Consider the following 19,791-nt stretch of genomic DNA (forward strand, 5'->3'; position numbering starts at 1 on the left):
AATATTTCATAGCTATACATTACTGGCGACACTGTATAAAGAAAGAGCAGGTCAATTGTGTAGCCTGGATGATTATATTACTGAAACAATGTAGCCTGCAAAATGGTATGACGTTGCCACAAGTATGGCTTCAGAACGTACTGTAAAACTCGTTCCTTTTCTCCAGTTGCACTTACCCTCACTCCCACTTTGTTTCCCATTGTTCGCACCCATCCTGTGTAATGCATTATCTATTCACAGAGCTCGGAGGTATCCATCAAATAAAAAGTATTCCTACAAAAACGTGCGCGTTATATGAGGAGAAATGCGCGTGGATCCTCTTTTTTTTCCCCAGCGGAAGATAGTCCCCCAAAAACGTTCTTCTCAAACCATAAATCCAAACATAGTCAGCATGTCATTACAGATATTTTTTTACTGAATACATTTTGATTTTAAACTAAATTCTTACAAGACGTGCAGGTAATAGTGCACGATTCCAACGACTGTTGAAGGCTAAAAATGTATTTTATCTCCGAGTGTTACAAATGGAAACTTATTCGCATCCAGTTTTTGATATAAACAAAACCCGAAACTTGTTGCGTCAAGACGCAATGCCACCACTCCTGCCGAGTATGAAACCGTTACCATGTAGACATACTTTCGGCGGCCGCGAGAGGCAACGGCGATTTGCTGTAACCCCCCACCCCCCCTTTTCCCCGGTGTCAATAGCCTACCATAGGAATGACGAGAGGTAGGCTACAGTTTTAAAGAGACAGTGGACCCAAAAAGAAGTAACAACCCATGATTACGTTGATATTATCCAGATACTTAAATAAGATCTTGGAAAATGAACTCAAAGATTGTTATAATATTCATTGGGGATTTTGGCGTAGCTGCAGAGGTGCACCACATGAAGCAACTTGGACAGTTGCTTGCAACAAAGTTGCATTTGGGTTTGCTCCCAATCATTGGTTGTCTCTTTAAAAAAAATGCCTGCAACTTACTTGCAACTCATTACACGTTGTAGCAAAGTGAAGTGCACCCGTGTGTGCATGCGCAGATACTCTGTGTGACATACATGAGAGAAAAATATGTATGTAACAGATTCTGGGGTATCGTGGGGATCGGCTCCCCCTGGTGGACAGTTTCTCATCCAGGGATCCAGACATCCAGGCCAAGGTCCAGTACCAGCAGAGCTGAACCAGTGGTCAAACTGTCTGGGCCCGTGTGAACAACCGGAGGGATAGAGGCCCTCCACGTGATAGGGAGGGCCAGGTGTGGGACATCAGGAAAAGCCTGCATGTGCGGTCAGCTGATGTACTCTTATATATATAAAACATATATATATAATAATAATAATATATATAAATATATATATTTTTTATTATATATATATAAATATATATATATAAATATTTGAACATTCATTTTACTAGGCAAGTCAGTTAAGAACAAATTCTTATTTACAATTACGGCCTACCCCGGCCAAACCCGGACGATGCTGGGCCAATTGTGAGCCACCCTATGGCACTCCCAATCACGGCCCATTGTGATACAGGCTGGAATCGAACCAGGGTGTCAGTAAAGACGCCTCTAGCACTATGATGCAGTGCCTCCGGGAAGTTTTCAGTAAAGCTTGTGCTACCTCCCTTCCTCCACATCGTCCTTATGATTGTGCGATTTTACCTGCTCCTGGGCACCACACCGCCTCGAGGACGGATTTATTCCCTGTCTGGCCCTGAGACCAAGGCTATGGAGGAGTACATTGATAACTCTCTGGCGGCTGGAAGCATTCGCCCTTAGCCCTCTCCTGCCGGCGCAGGATTTTTCTTTGTGGGAAAGAAGGACAAGACCCTGCGTCCATGTACTGATTACCCGGGGTGTCAATGACATCACAGTCAAGAACTTTTCCCCGCTACCACTCCTCTCCTCAGCTTTCGAACCTCTCCAGGGGACAACCATATTTTCTAAACTGGACCTCCGAAATGCCTACCACTTTGTTCGGAGACGCGAAGGAGACGAGTGGAAGAGTGCATTCAATACAGCAAGTGGACACTATGAGTGCCTGGTCATGCCGTTTGGACTCACTAACGCTCCTGCTGTCTTCCAGGCTCTGGTTAACGATGTGCTCGGGGACATGTTGTATCGTTTTGTTTTTTTGTGTACCTTCGATGACATCCTGTTTTTCTCCTATTCTGCCCAGGAACACGTTCTCCATGTGTGACAAGTTCTTCAGGAGAACCAGTTGTTTGTTAAAGCCGGAGAAGTGAGAGTTCCACCGCTCCACAATCACTTTTCTGGGATACGTCATTTCCGAAGGGAATGTTCAGATGGGATCTGGAAAAAGTGAGAGCAGTGGTGAATTGGCCCCATCCAGGGTGCAGCTACAGCGGTTTCTGGGGGTTTGCTCATTATTACCGCCATTTCTTTCGGGGCTACAGCAACCTGGCGACTCCCCTCTCTGCACTCACCTCTCCCAAGGTACCGTTCACTTGGTCCCCAGAAACAAACAAGGCTTTTGTGGATTTGAAGCAATGATTTACCACTGCCCTCATCCTCATCCATACGGATCTGACCCATCAGTTTGTGATGGAGGTTGACGCTTCCAGCGTGGAAGTAGGGGCCGTTCTTTCCCAGCGATCCGTAAAGGAACAAAAGCTTCATCCCTGTGCCTTCATGTCCCATTGTCTCAACTAGGTGGAGAGGATCTATGACGTTGGCAACCGGGAACTCTTATCAGTAAAGATGGCCCTGGAGGAGTGGAGGCATTGGCTGGAAGGGGTGCAACATCCATTTTTGGAATTTGGAATAACTCCACACAGCCAAGCGCCTTAACTCTAGACAGGCCCGGTGGGCTCTGTGAATCACTAGGTTTAATTTCACCATCTCCTACCGCCCAGGGTCCAAAGATGTGAAGCCGGACACCCTTTCCCGCCTGTACAGTTCCGCTCCCACACCCTCGGAATCAGAGACCATTCTCCCTGCCTCATATTTGCCGGCTGTGGTTGTCTGGGGTATTGAGGCTCTGGTTCGCAAAGCACAACTTTCCCAGCCAGACCCCGGGGGAGTCCCGGCTTACCGGATGTTTGTTCCCGATTCGGTCCGGTCCCAAGTCCTGGAATGGGCTCACTCCTCCAGGCTTACCTGTCATCCTGGTGCTTGCATTACCTTGGCTTTCCTCCGCCAGCGCTTCTTGTGGCCCACCATGGCTCCTGATGTCTCGGCCTTCGTCGCCACATGCATGGTGTGTGCCCAAAGCAAGACTTCGCAGCAAACTCAGTCTGGTCTCCTTCAGCCACGTCCTGTTCCTCATCGCACCTGGTCTCATATTTCCCTGGATTTTGCCACTGGGCTTCCTCCGTCAGATGGCAACACCACCATCCTGACGGTGATTGACAGGTTCTCCAACGCCACCCATTTCATCCCTCCTCCTAAATTACCTTCAGCCAAGGAGACAGCCCAGTTCATGGTGCAGCACGTCTTCCAAATCCATGGACTCCGTTCGACATTGTCTCGGATCGGGGTCCTCAGTTTTCGCCCCGTTTCTGGAAGGTGTTCTGCACCCTTATCGGGTCGTCGGCCAATCTGTCCTCCGGATTTCATCCCCAGTCCAACGGCCAGTCGGAGTGAGCTAATCAAGATATGGAGACGAAACTCCAGTGTCTTGTTGCCAGTAACCCCACCACCTGGAGTCAGCAACTGGTCTGGGTGGAATATTCCAGGAACACTCTCCCCTGCTCAGCTACTGGACTACCTCGAATGCTCCATGGGAAATCAGCCCCCGCTCTTCCCAGAACAAGAAGCGGAGGTCAACATACCTTCAGCCAAGATGTTCGTCCGTCACTGTCGGCGTACCTGTAAAAGAGCCTGGGCAGCTCTTCTCAAGACAACCTCCAGGTGTCATTGACAAGCAGACCGCCACGGACTCTGGCTCCCCGCTATCGGTTCAGGCAGAGGTCATGGTTGTACTGTCACACCCTGGTCTGTTTCACCTGTCCTTGTGATTGTCTCCACCTCCTCCAGGTGTCACTTATTTTCCCCAGTGTATTTATCTCTGTTTCCTGTCTCTCTGTGCCAGTTCGTCTTGTATGTTTTCAAGCCAACCAGCGTGTTTTTTCCATGCTCCTGTTTTTTAGTATATTTTTCTAGTCTTCCCGGTTTTGACCCATGCCTGTTTTTTCTGGACTCCGTACCCGCCTGCCTGACCCTTCTTCCTGCCCTGACATCGAGCCTGTCTGCCACTCTGTACCTCCTGGACTCAGAATCTGGTTTTGACCTTTTGCCTGTCCACGACCATTCTCTTGCCTACTCCTTTTTGATTATATATAAACTACAAAAGCTCTAAACATCTGCCTCCTGTGTCTGCATCTGGTTCTCGCCTTGTGCCCTTATAAAACCTGTGGTTGTCAGAGGTGACATCTGAAGATGCCGTAAACCTGTGGTTGTCATAGGGGAGCCCCGAAGATGTCGTAAGCCTGTGGTTGTCAGAGCTGACCTCTGAAGAGGCCGTAAACCTGTGGTTGTCAGAGCTGACCTCTGAAGAGGCCGTAAACCTGTGGTTGTCAGAGCTGACCTCTGAAGAGGCCGTAAACCTGTGGTTGTCAGAGCTGACCTCTGAAGATGCCGTAAACCTGTGGTTGTCAGAGCTGACCTCTGAAGAGGCCGTAAACCTGTGGTTGTCAGAGCTGACCTCTGAAGAGGCCGTAAACCTGTGGTTGTCAGAGCTGACCTCTGAAGATGCCGTAAACCTGTGGTTGTCAGAGGTGACCTCTGAAGATGGTGTAAACCTGTGGTTGTCATAGGGGAGCCCCGAAGATGCCGTAAACCTGTGGTTGTCAGAGCTGACCTCTGAAGAGGCCGTAAGCCTGTGGTTGTCAGAGCTGACCTCTGAAGATGCAAGGTCAGAACCCTCTGAAGAGGAAATGCAGCTCTTGGACACACAGGAAGATGAGGTCTGTCATCTGTGAGGTCATGCTTAGTCCGATTACTTTTTTGTTGTTATTTTTATTTATTTTTTACAATGGCACTGACCTGGCACTGACCTGACACTGACCTGACACTGACCTGACACTGACCTGGCACTGACCTGGCACTGACCTGACACTGACCTGTGGGTTGAAGAGGCCGACTGACATTTCTGACCTAGCAGAGATCTGGACTACGGAGGGAGGAAGATCAGAGGGACGGTTAGATGCTTTGTGTGCGATGGTAAAAAACACCAAAATGTTACTCGGGGTAGAATGGATACGAACGAAACACCACCCAAAGAGGGGTCTGATTCAATGGAGTGACGTACCAGGAGACAGCTGATCTAAACACGCGCACAGATGCATCATTTCCAAGTTCAGATGCAGTCATAGCGCCACCACGGCACCACACCATTGTCTGACCTCCTGGTTGACATGGTTCAGAGATTCCTGATTGATTTACATGCACCAGGCCTGCCTGGAGGTCACAACAACAACAACAACAGCAACAAAAAACTCTTGATCATCTGGTGCAGAGTAGAGTCCTGTACGGGTCAGTTTTTTTGGAGCCTCCCCAGCCACATCAATTCCAAGTCCCACCCGATACCCACATCAGGACAGATTATTTCTCCTCAATCCACCCACATATAATTGTTCCGGAGAGCCAATCCGAGAAATCCGCCAAAATAACATAAATGAATTAAATTGTTTTTAGGACTCCAGAGTACTAGGCTATTAGGCTATTCCCTTTCCCTGCATGAATTAATGCACAACTCTTGCAATGACTCTATGCGCGCACACACACACACACACACACACACACACAAGAACCAGCTCACTTGTTTTTACTCTATGATTTGACTAGTAGATGTTCAACCTTTCTTTTGAAAATAATATTTAAAAGATGCACTATGCAGAAATTTCTCTGCCATTTCCCGATTCCTAAAATTATAATAGTTTGGTTAATTTCACTTTATTTGACAAAACAAGCAAGTATAGCGTAGAGAATTATTATACCATCTAAACCGATGTGAAAGATATTTTACCATAACCAATAACATTGCATTTTCAGCTGTTTGAAGCTGGTGTACAAAACCCAAAGTAAAATATGCAAAAACTAAACTTAGGAACTGGAAGCATAGAAAAATTGCACGTACTCGCAAATACACCATAGTGCCCTCCAAGCTCATCACTAAGCTAAGGACCCTGGGACTGGGCACGACCAAATGTGGAATAAGTCAACAAGGGGTATGAAGGTATTCATTCTGAAGGTATTGTACATATTACCTCAAATACCTTGACTAACCCGTAACCCCTGCACATTGACTCGGTAACCGGTACCCCTTGTATATAGCCTTTATGGTTGTCATTGTATTTTTCTATTTTTCCTTTAGTTTATAAAGAAAATGTTTCTTACTTTTTTGTATATTCTGCATTGTTGGTGAAGGGCTCATAAGTAAGCATTTCACTGTAAGGTCTACCTACACCTGTTGTATTCAGCATTTCACGGTAAGGTCTACTACACTTGTTGTATTCAGCATTTCACGGTAAGGTCTACTACACCTGTTGTATTCAGCATTTCACGGTAAGGTCTACTACACCTGTTGTATTCAGCATTTCACGGTAAGGTCTACTACACTTGTTGTATTCAGCATTTCACGGTAAGGTCTTGTTAAGGTGCGTGAATGAGGACCCAAAAGCGAATTAACGTAAACAGAACTTCTTTAATAACAAAACATAGGTAGGCTCAGATGGACCGGCAGATTCCGACAGGACAGGACAAGGTTGCAGCAAACATGACGATAGTCTGGTTCAGGCATGAAAAACACAAACAAGAATCCGACAAAGACAGGAACAAAAACAGAGAGAGATATAGAGGACTAATCAGAGGGAAAAAGGGAACAGGTGGGAAAAGGGGTGACGAGGTAGTTAGGAGGAGACAAGGAACAGCTGGGGGAAAGAGGGGGAGAAAAGGTAACCTAATAACGACCAGCAGAGGGAGACAGGGTGAAGGGAAAGGACAGAAACAAGACACAACATGACAATACATGACAGTACCCCCCCACTCACCGAGCGCCTCCTGGCGCACTCGAGGAGGAAACCTGGCGGCAACGGAGGAAATCATCGATCAGCGCACGGTCCAGCACGTCCCGAGAGGGAACCCAACTCCTCTCCTCAGGACCGTACCCCTCCCAATCTACTAGGTACTGATGACCACGGCCCCGAGGACGCATGTCCAAAATCCTACGGACCCTGTAGATGGGTGCGCCCTCGACAAGGATGGGGGGGGGAATTCGAGCGGGGGCGCGAAGAACGGGCTTGACACAGGAGACATGGAAGACCGGGTGGACGCGACGAAGATATCGCGGAAGAAGAAGTCGCACTGCGACAGGATTAATGATCCGAGAAATACGGAACTGACCAATGAACCGCGGGGTCAACTTGCGAGAAGCGGTCTTAAGGGGAAGGTTCTGAGTGGAGAGCCAAACTCTCTGACCGCGACAATATCTAGGACTCTTAGTTCTACGCTTATTAGCAGCTCTCACAGTCTGCGCCCTATAACGGCAAAGTGCAGACCTGACCCTCTTCCAGGTGCGCTCGCAACGTTGGACAAAAGCCTGAGCGGAGGGGACGCTGGACTCGGCGAACTGAGATGAGAACAGCGGAGGCTGGTACCCGAGGCTACTCTGAAAAGGAGATAGCCCGGTCGCAGACGAAGGAAGCGAGTTGTGGGCGTATTCTGCCCAGGGGAGCTGTTCTGACCAAGACGCAGGGTTGCGAAAAGAAAGACTGCGTAAGATGCGACCAATAGTCTGATTGGCCCGTTCTGCTTGACCGTTAGACTGGGGGTGAAAGCCGGAAGAGAGACTGACGGAAGCCCCAATCAAACGGCAAAACTCCCTCCAAAATTGAGACGTGAATTGCGGACCTCTGTCCGAAACGACGTCTGACGGAAGGCCATGAATTCTGAAAACATTCTCGATGATGATTTGTGCCGTCTCTTTAGCAGAAGGAAGCTTAGCAAGGGGAATAAAATGAGCCGCCTTAGAGAACCTGTCGACAACCGTAAGAATAACAGTCTTCCCCGCTGACGAAGGCAGTCCGGTGACAAAATCTAAGGCGATGTGAGACCACGGTCGAGAGGGAATGGGAAGCGGCCTGAGACGGCCGGCAGGAGGAGAGTTACCGGACTTAGTCTGCGCGCAGACCGAACAAGCAGCCACGAAGCGACGCGTGTCATGCTCCCGGGTGGGCCACCAAAAGCGCTGGCGAATGGAAGCAAGCGTACCCCGAACGCCAGGGTGGCCGGCTAACTTGGCAGAGTGAGCCCACTGAAGAACGGCCAGACGAGTAGGAACGGGAACGAAAAGAAGGTTCCTGGGACAAGCGCGCGGCGACGGAGTTTGAGTGAGTGCTTGCTTTACCTGCCTCTCAATTCCCCAGACAGTCAACCCGACAACACGCCCCTCAGGGAGAATCCCCTCGGGGTCAGTGGAGGCTACTGAAGAACTGAAGAGACGAGATAAAGCATCAGGCTTGGTGTTCTTAGAGCCCGGACGATAAGAAATCACGAACTCGAAACGAGCGAAAAACAGCGCCCAGCGCGCCTGACGCGCATTAAGTCGTTTGGCAGAACGGATGTACTCAAGGTTCCTATGGTCAGTCCAAACGACAAAAGGAACGGTCGCCCCCTCCAACCACTGTCGCCATTCGCCTAGGGCTAAGCGGATGGCGAGCAGTTCGCGGTTTCCCACATCATAGTTACGTTCCGACGGCGACAGGCGATGAGAAAAATACGCGCAAGGGTGGACCTTGTCGTCAGAGAGGGAGCGCTGAGAAAGAATGGCTCCCACGCCCACCTCTGACGCGTCAACCTCGACAACGAACTGTCTAGTGACGTCAGGTGTAACAAGGATAGGTGCGGATCTAAAACGATTCTTGAGGAGATCAAAAGCTCCCTGGGCGGAAACGGACCACTTAAAGCACGTCTTGACAGAAGTAAGGGCTGTGAGAGGAGCTGCCACCTGACCGAAATTACGGATGAAACGACGATAGAAGTTCGCGAAGCCGAGAAAGCGCTGCAGCTCGACGCGTGACTTAGGGACGGGCCAATCAATGACAGCTTGGACCTTAGCGGGATCCATCTTAATGCCTTCAGCGGAAATAACAGAACCGAGAAATGTGACGGAGGAGGCATGAAAAGAGCACTTCTCAGCCTTCACAAAAAGACAATTCTCTAAAAGGCGCTGGAGGACACGTCGAACGTGCTGAACATGAATCTGGAGTGACGGTGAAAAAATCAGGATATCGTCAAGGTAAACGAAAACAAAGATGTTCAGCATGTCTCTCAGGACATCATTGACTAATGCCTGAAAGACAGCTGGAGCGTTAGCGAGGCCGAAAGGAAGAACCCGGTATTCAAAGTGCCCTAACGGAGTGTTAAACGCCGTCTTCCACTCGTCCCCCTCCCTGATGCGCACGAGATGGTAAGCGTTACGAAGGTCCAACTTAGTGAAAAACCTGGCTCCCTGCAGGATCTCGAAGGCTGAAGACATAAGAGGAAGCGGATAACGATTCTTCACTGTTATGTCATTCAGCCCTCGATAATCTATGCAGGGGCGCAGGGACCCGTCCTTCTTCTTAACAAAAAAAAACCCCGCTCCGGCGGGAGAGGAGGAGGGGACTATGGTACCGGCGGCAAGAGCTACAGACAAATAATCTTCGAGAGCCTTACGTTCGGGAGCCGACAGAGAGTATAGTCTACCCCGGGGGGGAGTGGTTCCCGGAAGGAGATCAATACTACAATCATACGACCGGTGTGGGGGAAGAGAGGTGGCCCTGGACCGACTGAACACCGTGCGCAGATCGTGATATTCCTCCGGCACCCCTGTCAAATCACCAGGCTCCTCCTGTGAAGAAGAGACAGAGGAAACAGGAGGGATAGCAGACATTAAACATTTCACATGACAAGAGACGTTCCAGGAGAGGATAGAATTACTAGACCAATTAATGGAAGGATTATGACAAACTAGCCAGGGATGGCCCAAAACAACAGGTGTAAAAGGTGAACGAAAAATTAAAAAATAAATGGTTTCGCTATGATTACCAGAAACAGTGAGGGTTAAAGGTAGCGTCTCACGCTGAATCCTGGGGAGAGGACTACCATCCAGGTCGAACAAGGCCGTGGACTCCCTTAACTGTCTGAGAGGAATGTCATGTTCCCGAGCCCAGGTCTCGTCCATAAAACAGCCCTCCGCCCCAGAGTCTATTAAGGCACTGCAGGAAGCTGACGAACCGGTCCAGCGTAGATGGACCGACAAGGTAGTGCAGGATCTTGAAGGAGAGACAGGAGTAGTAGCGCTCACCAGTAGCCCTCCGCTTACTGATGAGCTCTGGCTTTTACTGGACATGAAGTGACAAAATGACCAGCAGAACCGCAATAGAGACAGAGGCGGTTGGTGATTCTCCGTTCCCTCTCCTTAGTCGAGATGCGGATACCTCCCAGCTGCATAGGCTCAGCACCCGAGCCGGCAGAGGAAGATGGTAGTGATGCGGAGAGGGGGGCAACGGAGAACGCGAGCTCCTTTCCACGAGCTCGGTGACGAAGATCAACCCGTCGCTCAATGCGAATAGCGAGTTCAATCAAGGAATCCACGCTGGAAGGAACCTCCCGGGAGAGAATCTCATCCTTTACCTCTGCGCGGAGACCCTCCAGAAAACGAGCGAGCAAAGCCGGCTCGTTCCAGCCACTGGAGGCAGCAAGAGTGCGAAACTCAATAGAGTAGTCTGTTATGGATCGATTACCTTGACATAGGGAAGACAGGGCCCTGGAAGCCTCCTCCCCAAAAACAGATTGATCAAAAACCCGTATCATCTCCTCCTTAAAGTCCTGATACTGGTTAGTACACTCAGCCCTTGCCTCCCAGATTGCCGTGCCCCACTCACGAGCCCGTCCAGTAAGGAGAGATATGACGTAGGCGACACGAGCAGTGCTCCTGGAGTAAGTGTTGGGCTGGAGAGAAAACACAATATCACACTGGGTGAGGAACGAGCGGCATTCAGTGGGCTCCCCAGAGTAACACGGCGGGTTATTGATTCTGGGCTCCGGAGATTCGAAAGTCCTGGAAGTGGCCGGTGGATCGAGGCGGAGATGGTGAACCTGTTCTGTGAGGTTGGAGACTTGGGTGGCCAGGGTCTCAACGGCATGTCGAGCAGCAGACAATTCCTGCTCGTGTCTGCCTAGCATCGCTCCCTGGATCTCGACGGCTGAGTGGAGAGGATCCGAAGTCGCTGGGTCCATTCTTGGTCGGATTCTTCTGTTAAGGTGCATGAATGAGGACCCAAAAGCGAATTAACGTAAACAGAACTTCTTTAATAACAAAACATAGGTAGGCTCAGATGGACCGGCAGATTCCGACAGGACAGGACAAGGTTGCAGCAAACATGACGATAGTCTGGTTCAGGCATGAAAAACACAAACAAGAATCCGACAAAGACAGGAACAAAAACAGAGAGAGATATAGAGGACTAATCAGAGGGAAAAAGGGAACAGGTGGGAAAAGGGGTGACGAGGTAGTTAGGAGGAGACAAGGAACAGCTGGGGGAAAGAGGGGGAGAAAAAGTAACCTAATAACGACCAGCAGAGGGAGACAGGGTGAAGGGAAAGAACAGAAACAAGACACAACATGACAATACATGACAGGTCTACTACACTTGTTGTATTCAGCATTTCACGGTAAGGTCTACACTTGTTGTATTCAGCATTTCACGGTAAGGTCTACTACACCTGTTGTATTCAGCATTTCACGGTAAGGTCTACCTACACCTGTTGTATTCAGCATTTCACGGTAAGGTCTACTACACCTGTTGTATTCAGCATTTCACTGTAAGGTCTACTACACCTGTTGTATTCAGCATTTCACAGTAAGGTCTACCTACACCTGTTGTATTCAGCATTTCACGGTAAGGTCTACTACACCTGTTGTATTCAGCATTTCACGGTAAGGTCTACCTACACCTGTTGTATTCAGCATTTCACGGTAAGGTCTACTACACCTGTTGTATTCAGCATTTCACGGTAAGGTCTACCTACACCTGTTGTATTCAGCATTTCACGGTAAGGTCTACTACACCTGTTGTATTCAGCATTTCACTGTAAGGTCTACCTACACCTGTTGTATTCAGCATTTCACTGTAAGGTCTACTACACCTGTTGTATTCAGCATTTCACGGTAAGGTCTACCTACACCTGTTGTATTCAGCATTTCACTGTAAGGTCTACTACACCTGTTGTATTCAGCATTTCACGGTATGGTCTACACTTGTTGTATTCGGCGCATGTGACAAATACAATTTGATTTGATATGAATCACATTAAATAAATTATCTTCAGAAATGACTTTGTCAAAGCAACTGGGGCTTTATAATGATAGTGAAACTTGGAGAAATGTAGGGATTAATTGGATTAAAATCTTCCTAGAAGTGACAAAGGGTTGACTGTCCCTCCGTTGGGTTTCGGCACTTTAGCAGGCCTTTATTTATAATAAAAATGGCCACTTCATTTAATAACAGGCTTTTAAAATTCAATCTCAGCTCATCATTTCTAACCAAAAATATCAAAGGGATTGCAAGAGGCACTCTTTTTGTGGAATGACCCATTGTAATTGTATTGTATTGTATTGTATTACACCCTATAAACATTTTCTGGTTTCAGACGATCCCGCAGGTGAAGAAGCCGGTTGTGGAGGTCCTGAGCTGGCGTGTTTACATGTGGTGTGTGGTTGTGAGGGCGGTTGGACGGACTGCCAAATTCTCTAAAACAATGTTGTAGGAGGCTTATGGGAAAATGAACATTCAATTTCTGCACATTTTAGAGTGGCCTTTTATTGTCCCTAGCACAAGGTGCACCTGCGTAATGATCATGCCATTTAATCAGCTTCTTGATTTGCTACACCTGTCAAGTGGAAGGATTATTTTGGCAAAGGAGAGATGCTCACTGAAGGGGATGTAAACAAATTTGTGCTCAACATTTGAGAAGAAAATAACTTTTTGTGTGGATAGATTTTTTGGGGGGGAAATCTTTTATTTCAGCTCATGAAACATGGGAGCAAAACGTTACATGTTGCTATTATATATTTGTTCATAAATGCTTCCAAATTTCAAGCCCCCCCCCCCCCCAACAAAAGTGATGTTAGCTGATGAAGATTATGTCATAGTCCTGAGATCTTGTATGTTTTGTTCTAAGTCTGTTTACAGCAGACCTTATTTTCAGCGTTTTTCCAAAACCCATACAAAAACTGAATTCGTTTCTCCAAAGGGTTTGTTCAACAGAACCATGGCAGAGTCAGTGCCTACAAAAAGACAACATTACTATTACTCTCAATTGTGGTCATGGTTAGAAGGGAACCAGTTGTCTGCTGTGTGTTGAATTGTGTAGTTGTGATTTATTTTTATTTTTTTCATTTTCAAAGAGAGGCTGAATTTTCGGTGGAAATAGCACATACATTGATGAAAAGGCGTTCACTTGTGATTTGTAGATTCAAATAAAGTAAGCCTATTTTAAATGGTGTGAGAGTAGACCTACTTCAACTCCAAGGTAGATGGCGACAGAGGTATTTTTTCCCCACTGTTTCACTGCATTCTGCTTGATATGAGCAGAGCGCGACCACCGACCAGACAGCTGAGAGAGGCGGACAAGCACCGTCACCGGGCCCGGGGTACACGTATCAAGGTAGCTGCAACGCAGCATAGTAATTTACCGGCTTTTTTTTGACCGTAAGTGTTTTTGAATAATTATGATACATTTTCATACTGTGCGGTGTTTCGTTTTGTTAAAATTAAAACCCAAACATAATTTCAATTTGACAGGCACACTACAGTCGGTAGTGTAAGCAAACTTTAGCTATAGCTAGCTAGCTGGTTAATGTTGCTAATGAAACCATATGTTAGCTACCGACAACCACTAGTAAACGGGAAAAACGAACGAGATACTAATTGTTAGCATGTTGTAAGGGCGTTTTTTGTTGTTGTTTGTCGATAAAACACATAGCTGACCTGTAATAACGGGCTTCTACTCAACTGATGTTAATTTGTTACAAAGTTAGCTGTGTCACAGGCGGTGCATCAGGGAAAACATTCCGTATAGAACTAGGAACAATGAACTCCGCAAGCAACTGGTGCTCTAGTCCTAAAACTACAGTGTTTTCAGAAAGTATTGACACCTTTTTTTTCTCCACATTTGTGTTATGTTAACAGCCTGAATGTGAAAATGTTTTAAATTAATTCATTATTTTTTTGTGGTGACTTCCTTCACACAGCTCCCTATATTGTCAAAGTGGAATTATGTTTGTTTTCAACCCCTTTTATTAATGGCAAAAATAAATCAGTTCCGGAGTTAAATAAGTGCATAACAAGTCACATAATAAAGTTGCATGGACTATGTGCAATAATAGTCTAACATGATTTTTGAATGACTACAGCTCCATCTCTGCACCCTACCACATAAAAATAAGTGTAAGGTCCCTCAGTCGAACAGTCAATTTCATACACCGATTCAACCACAAAGACCAGGGAGGTTTTCCAATGCCTCGGTAGATGGGTAAAAAATAAAAAGCAGACATTGAATATCTCTTTTGAGCAGTTAATTACACTTTGTAGTGACTGGGTGTATAGATACAAAGACACAGGCGTCCTTTCTAACTCTGTCGCCGGAGAGGAATGATTTCACCATGAGGCCAATGGCGACTTTTTAAAACCAGTTAGTTTAAAATTGCTGTGATGGGAGAAAACAGGATGAATCAAGAACATTGTAGTCACTCAACAATGCTAAACTAAATGAAAAATATTCCAAAACATGCATCCTGTTTGCAACAAGGCACTAAAGTAATACTGCAAAAGAAATGTGGCAAAGCAATTCACTTTTTGTCCTGAATACAAAGTGTTATGTTTGGGGCAAATACAACACATTACACAGAGTACCACTCCATATTTTCAAGCGTAGTGGTGGCTGCATCGTGTTATGGGTATGCTTGTAATCGATAAGGACTGGAGTTTCAGGATAAAAATAAAAAAAAGAAACAGAAGACAGGGAAAGTTCCTGAGTGACCCGAGTTAGTTTTGACTTAAATATACTTGAACAAAGTATATGGAAAGACCTGATAATGGTTGTCTAGCAATGATCAACAATTAATTTGACAGCTTGAAGACTTCTGAAAGAAATGATGGGTAAATGTAGCAAAATCCAGGTGTGGAAACCTCAGATTTACCCCAAAAAGACTCACAGCTGTAATCGTTGCCAAAGGTTATTTTCTAAAGTATTGACTGAGGGGTATGAATACTTATGTAAGGGAGATTTGTGTTTCTATCTCAATAGATTTGCAAACATTTCTAAACATGTTTGCACTTTGTGTGTGTGAAAATATCGATTTAAATCAATTTTGAATCCAGGCAACAAAATGTGGAACAAGTCAAAGGATGTGAATACTTGCTTCTACACCTGCTTCACCGTGCTTCTACACCTGTTTCACCGTGCTTCTACACCTGCTGTTTGGGGTTTTAGGCTGGGTTTCTGGACAGCACTTTGAGATATCAGCTGATGTACGAAGGACTTTATAAATACATTAGATTAGAATACTTTCTGAAGGCATTTTATCTAAGACAACTGGCAATCTGCTGCTCCCTGTAAATTATTCTCTTACAAATAATTATTACAAATAATAATAATAATAATAAGAAGAAGAATAATACGGTTTGGATACTGATGTTTACTCGCCCAGTTGGAATTCCGTCTCTGTTTGACTCGTTTACGATTAAGTTCTGAAAGTGACACGTGTGATTCTAACACTCACTAGTGTTATTACGTAAATTGACATAGCTCAATGTGGAGTTTGTTGATTGATTTGAATGTTCCATCCCATGCTGAAACAAACGGTATATTCAGGCGCTTTGGTTAAATTGAATGTTGAGTAAGGCTAGACGTTGTAGTTTGTGTTGATACGCAAAAAATGATTGTGTAGTTGTTCGTATCATGTTTTTGAAATCCAATGGTTGTATTCGTTTTTCACATTTACTACATTTTACAGATCAATGCAGAGTCTGCATGCTTAAGAACATAAAAGTTATGTTATTGGTGGTGTAAGCAACCACCCTAATGTGTGAGTCTGTCCTTGGCCTGTCTCTTCAGGAATAATGCACCGAAGATGGCCGCCACACACTCCATGCTGCAGGAGCGTATCCAGGTGGCCCAAGAGCTGCTCAAGCGTGTGGACCAGCTCTGTGCGAGGCAGGTGCGCGATGTGGAGGGCCGGGCCAAGCTCTGCAGCAAGCTGCGAGCCGAGCTCAAGTTCCTGACCAAGGTGGAGGCGGGCAAGGTGCTCATCAAGGAGTCCCACCTGCAGAGCACCAACCTCACCCACCTGAAGGTGGGTCTTGTTTATATATTGTATGTATTTTCCAATTGAATTATGTTGAAACGGTTTCTATTTTTAGAGTGCCCAGTGGACAATTAGTCTTGCTCTATAGCTGTCCATTGTTTTACCCATCTGACAACGAGGGCCATATTGGAAATGTGTTGGTTGACTTTTTTGGTTTAATCTTCACTGGTTTTTTACTGTGTATCGTTGTATTCACATCAACTTGTATTTGTTTTTGTAAATCTGTCAAATCTATATGAAAACAGGCCATTGTGGAGTCGGCGGAGTCACTGGAGATGGTGGTGAGCGTGCTGCATGTGTTCGCCTACGAGGACGCCGGCGGCACCAAGCAGACGCTGGTGGTGGACGTGGTGGCCAACGGCGGGCACACCTGGGTCAAGGCTATTGGGCGCAAGGCAGAGGCACTGCACAACATCTGGCAGGGTCGGGGCCAGTACGGCGACAAGAGTGTGGTGGAGCAAGCTGAGGACTTCCTGCAGGCCAGCCGCCAGCAGCCTGTGCAGTACAGCAACCCACACATTATCTTTGCCTTCTACAATGGCGTCTCCAGCCCAATGGCCGACCGCCTGAGAGAGATTGGCATCTCGGTGCGCGGGGACATCGTGGCGGTAAACTTGGTGATGGCGGAGGAGGAAGGAAGCGAGGAGGAAGAGGGGGAGGGAGCAAACAAGGAGGGTATGGAACGCTGCTACGAAGAGGAAGAGCGAGAAGGCAAGGCAGCGGAAGATGAGGAAGACGTTGAAAACTTTGTCGAAGAAGAAGACGACGCAGAAGATGTCGAGCACACGCGAGTTGACCGCGACACCATCGTGGCCAGCCTGGCATTCCCCACCGGGGTCAAGGTAGATGTGTGCCGGCGGGCCAACCTGGACATCACTACACTCATCACGTACGTGTCGTCACTGAGCCACGGCCACTGCCGCTTGGCCTTCAAGGAGCAGGTGCTGACTGAGCAGGCAGCCCAGGAGCGTCAGGACAAGGTCCTCCCTCGCCTCCAGGAGTTCATGGCGGGCAAGGAGCTGTACGCGTGCCAGTCGGCCGTAAACGACTTCCGCGTCATCCTGGACACGCTCGGCGGCCCCGGCGAGAAGGCGCGTGCCGATGAGCTGCTGAGGCGGCTACGGGTGGTACCCGACCAGCCGTCGGAGCGCACCCAGCGCCTCACTGCCAGCTCCAAGGTGAACCCCCGCTCGCTCATGATTTTCGGCACGGGCGACACACTACGGGCAGTCACAATGACGGCGAACAGTGGCTTTGTGAGGGCGGCGGCCAATCAGGGCGTGCGGTATAGCGTGTTCATACACCAACCGCGCGCCTTGACGGAGGGCAAGGAGTGGAGGGCCACGCCCATATGAGAGAGGGAGAACTAACACCCCCACAGCGGCAGGAGGAAGAAGACTGATGATGAGCGAAGGGCTCCGACAGCGAACAGGAAGGATAAAATTAAGGAAGGAGACAATGTTTGTGGAATGTACCACTGAACAGACATTAATTAAAGGGGTGTGGAATATACCACTGAAGAGTAATTAAATGGGTTGGGTGACTGCCAGAACAGTGAACTCTCTTCTTTTTCTTTTTTGGGGGGCGGGGAGGGGAGGGAGACAAAATATATATCACAGCTTTTTTTGCTATGTGTCACTGAAATGTAAAGGCATTGTGCTCAGTTGAAAAACCACTACTGGTTTAGTTTAACACGCAGTCGGTACAGGAGCATTCTTTTTGCAACAACTGCAGACATTGGTGATAGTTGTTGTGTAGCCTATACCGTATATGCAAAAATAGTTATTGATATGATGAAATATCAGCTTATTGTATTTTAGGGCAATTTAAAAAAATAAATTAAAAAAACAGCTTTGGCCCAATGTGCTGAGGGTGAAGTATATTTTGTTTTATTGTATTGCAAGTCTGAATTACATGTGAATAAAGCATCTCTAAAAAAAAAAATGTAGACATGCAATTTTATTGAATTAAGCTATTTCATTAAACATTTTGTGTGTGGTTCTAAACTGCTCCGATGACCACGGCGCTTCATTGTAATCATGTGAGACCAGTGCTGAATTTACAGTACTTTTTAATCGAATGAACCATTTCAAGGCAAAGCTATCACACTATATTATTGTGTCGGCCTACAATTTAAGACAGTATGCTTGAAAACAAAACTGTTGGATACTTAACCTCTCGTTATTACCAATCACATCGGCCTACTGGTTAATATAAACTCGGCAACAAAAAAAACATCCTCTCACTGTCAACTGAATTGCGGGGGGGGGGGGGGGGGGTCAAAATCAAAAGTCAGTATCTGATGTATCAACAGTATCTGGCCACCAACTGCATTAAGTACCGCAGTGCATCTCATGGACTGCACCAGATTTGCCAGTTCTTGCTGTGAGATGTTACCCCACTCTTCCACCAAAGCACCTGCAAGTTCCTGGACATTTCTGGGAGAACTCGCCCTCTGATCCAACATCCTAGATGTGCTCAATGGGATTGAGATCCGGGCTCTTCTCTGGCCATGGCAGCACACTGACATTTCCTGTCTTGCAGGAAATCACGCACAGAACGAGCAGTATGGCTGGTGGCATTGTCATGCTGGAGGATCATGTCAGAATGAGCCTGCAGGAAGGGTACCACATGAGGGAGGAGGATGTCTTCCCTGTAATGCACAGCGTTGAGGTTGCCTGCAATGACAACAAGCTCAGTCCGATGATGCTGTGACTCACCACCCCAGACCATGATGGACCCTCCACCTCCAACTCGATCCCGCTCCAGAGTACAGGCCTCGGTGTAACGCTCATTCCTTTGACGATAAATGCGAATCCGACCATCACCCCTGGTGAGACAATAACGCGACTTGTCAGTGAAAAGCACTTTTTGCCAGTCATGTCTGGTCCAGCATCGGTGGGTTTGTGCCCTTAGGCGACGTTGTTGCCGGTGATGTCTGGTGAGGACCTGCCAGTCCAGCCTCTCTCAGCCTATTGTGGACAGTCTGAGCACTGATGGAGGGATTGTGCGTGCCTGGTGTAACTCGGGCAGTTGTTGTTGCCATCCTGTACATGTCCCGCAGGTGTGATGTTCAGATGTACCGACGTGGTACCTGGTCTGTCACTGCGAGGATGATCAGCTGTCCGTCCTGTCTCACAGTAGCGCTGTCTTAGGCGTCTCAGTACGGACATTAAAATGTATTGCCCTGGCCACATCTGCAGTCCTCATGCCTCTTTGCAGCATGCCTAAGGCACAGTCACGCAGATGAGCAGGGACCCTGGGCATCTTTCTTTTGGTGTTTTTCAGAGTCAGTAGAAAGGCCTCTTTAGTGTCCTATGTTTTCATAACTGTGACCTTAATTGTCTACCGTCTGTAATCTTAACGACTGTTCCACAGGTGCATGTTCATTCATTGTTCAGTGAACAAGCATG

At 47.2% G+C, this 19,791-nt stretch overlaps 2 protein-coding genes and 1 long non-coding RNA gene across 4 annotated transcripts in view; 2 read left to right on the plus strand and 1 right to left on the minus strand.

The window, feature by feature from the left end:
• fbxl7 (F-box and leucine rich repeat protein 7) overlaps nt 1–716 on the minus strand; it is a 74,397-nt gene extending 73,681 nt beyond the window's left edge. The window contains exon 1 of the mRNA XM_021590087.3: nt 177–716. Coding sequence (XP_021445762.2) covers nt 177–213 — 37 coding nt within the window. The 5' untranslated portion in view covers nt 214–716. The remainder of the gene's footprint in view (nt 1–176) is intronic.
• The window catches only part of LOC149971176 (uncharacterized), a 160,073-nt gene that overhangs the window by 80,437 nt on the left and 59,845 nt on the right, over nt 1–19,791 (plus strand). The gene's annotated exons all lie outside the window — the stretch shown is intronic.
• Nucleotides 13,572–18,322, plus strand: c28h7orf25 (chromosome 28 C7orf25 homolog). Of its 2 annotated transcripts, none has more exons than XM_021590088.3 (3): nt 13,572–13,721; nt 16,129–16,366; nt 16,624–18,322. In XM_021590088.3, the coding sequence occupies exons 2-3, from the start codon at nt 16,145–16,147 to the stop codon at nt 17,731–17,733; spliced, it is 1,332 nt and encodes a 443-aa protein (XP_021445763.2). In that variant the 5' UTR covers nt 13,572–13,721; nt 16,129–16,144; the 3' UTR covers nt 17,734–18,322. The 2 variants fall into 2 exon arrangements, with proteins under 2 accessions (XP_021445763.2, XP_021445764.2); XM_021590089.3 differs by having other exon boundaries at nt 13,575–13,677.

The sequence above is a fragment of the Oncorhynchus mykiss genome, chromosome 28 (genome assembly GCF_057628025.1).
Source record: "Oncorhynchus mykiss isolate SJ-2025 chromosome 28, ASM5762802v1, whole genome shotgun sequence".
Taxonomy (NCBI): domain Eukaryota; kingdom Metazoa; phylum Chordata; class Actinopteri; order Salmoniformes; family Salmonidae; genus Oncorhynchus; species Oncorhynchus mykiss.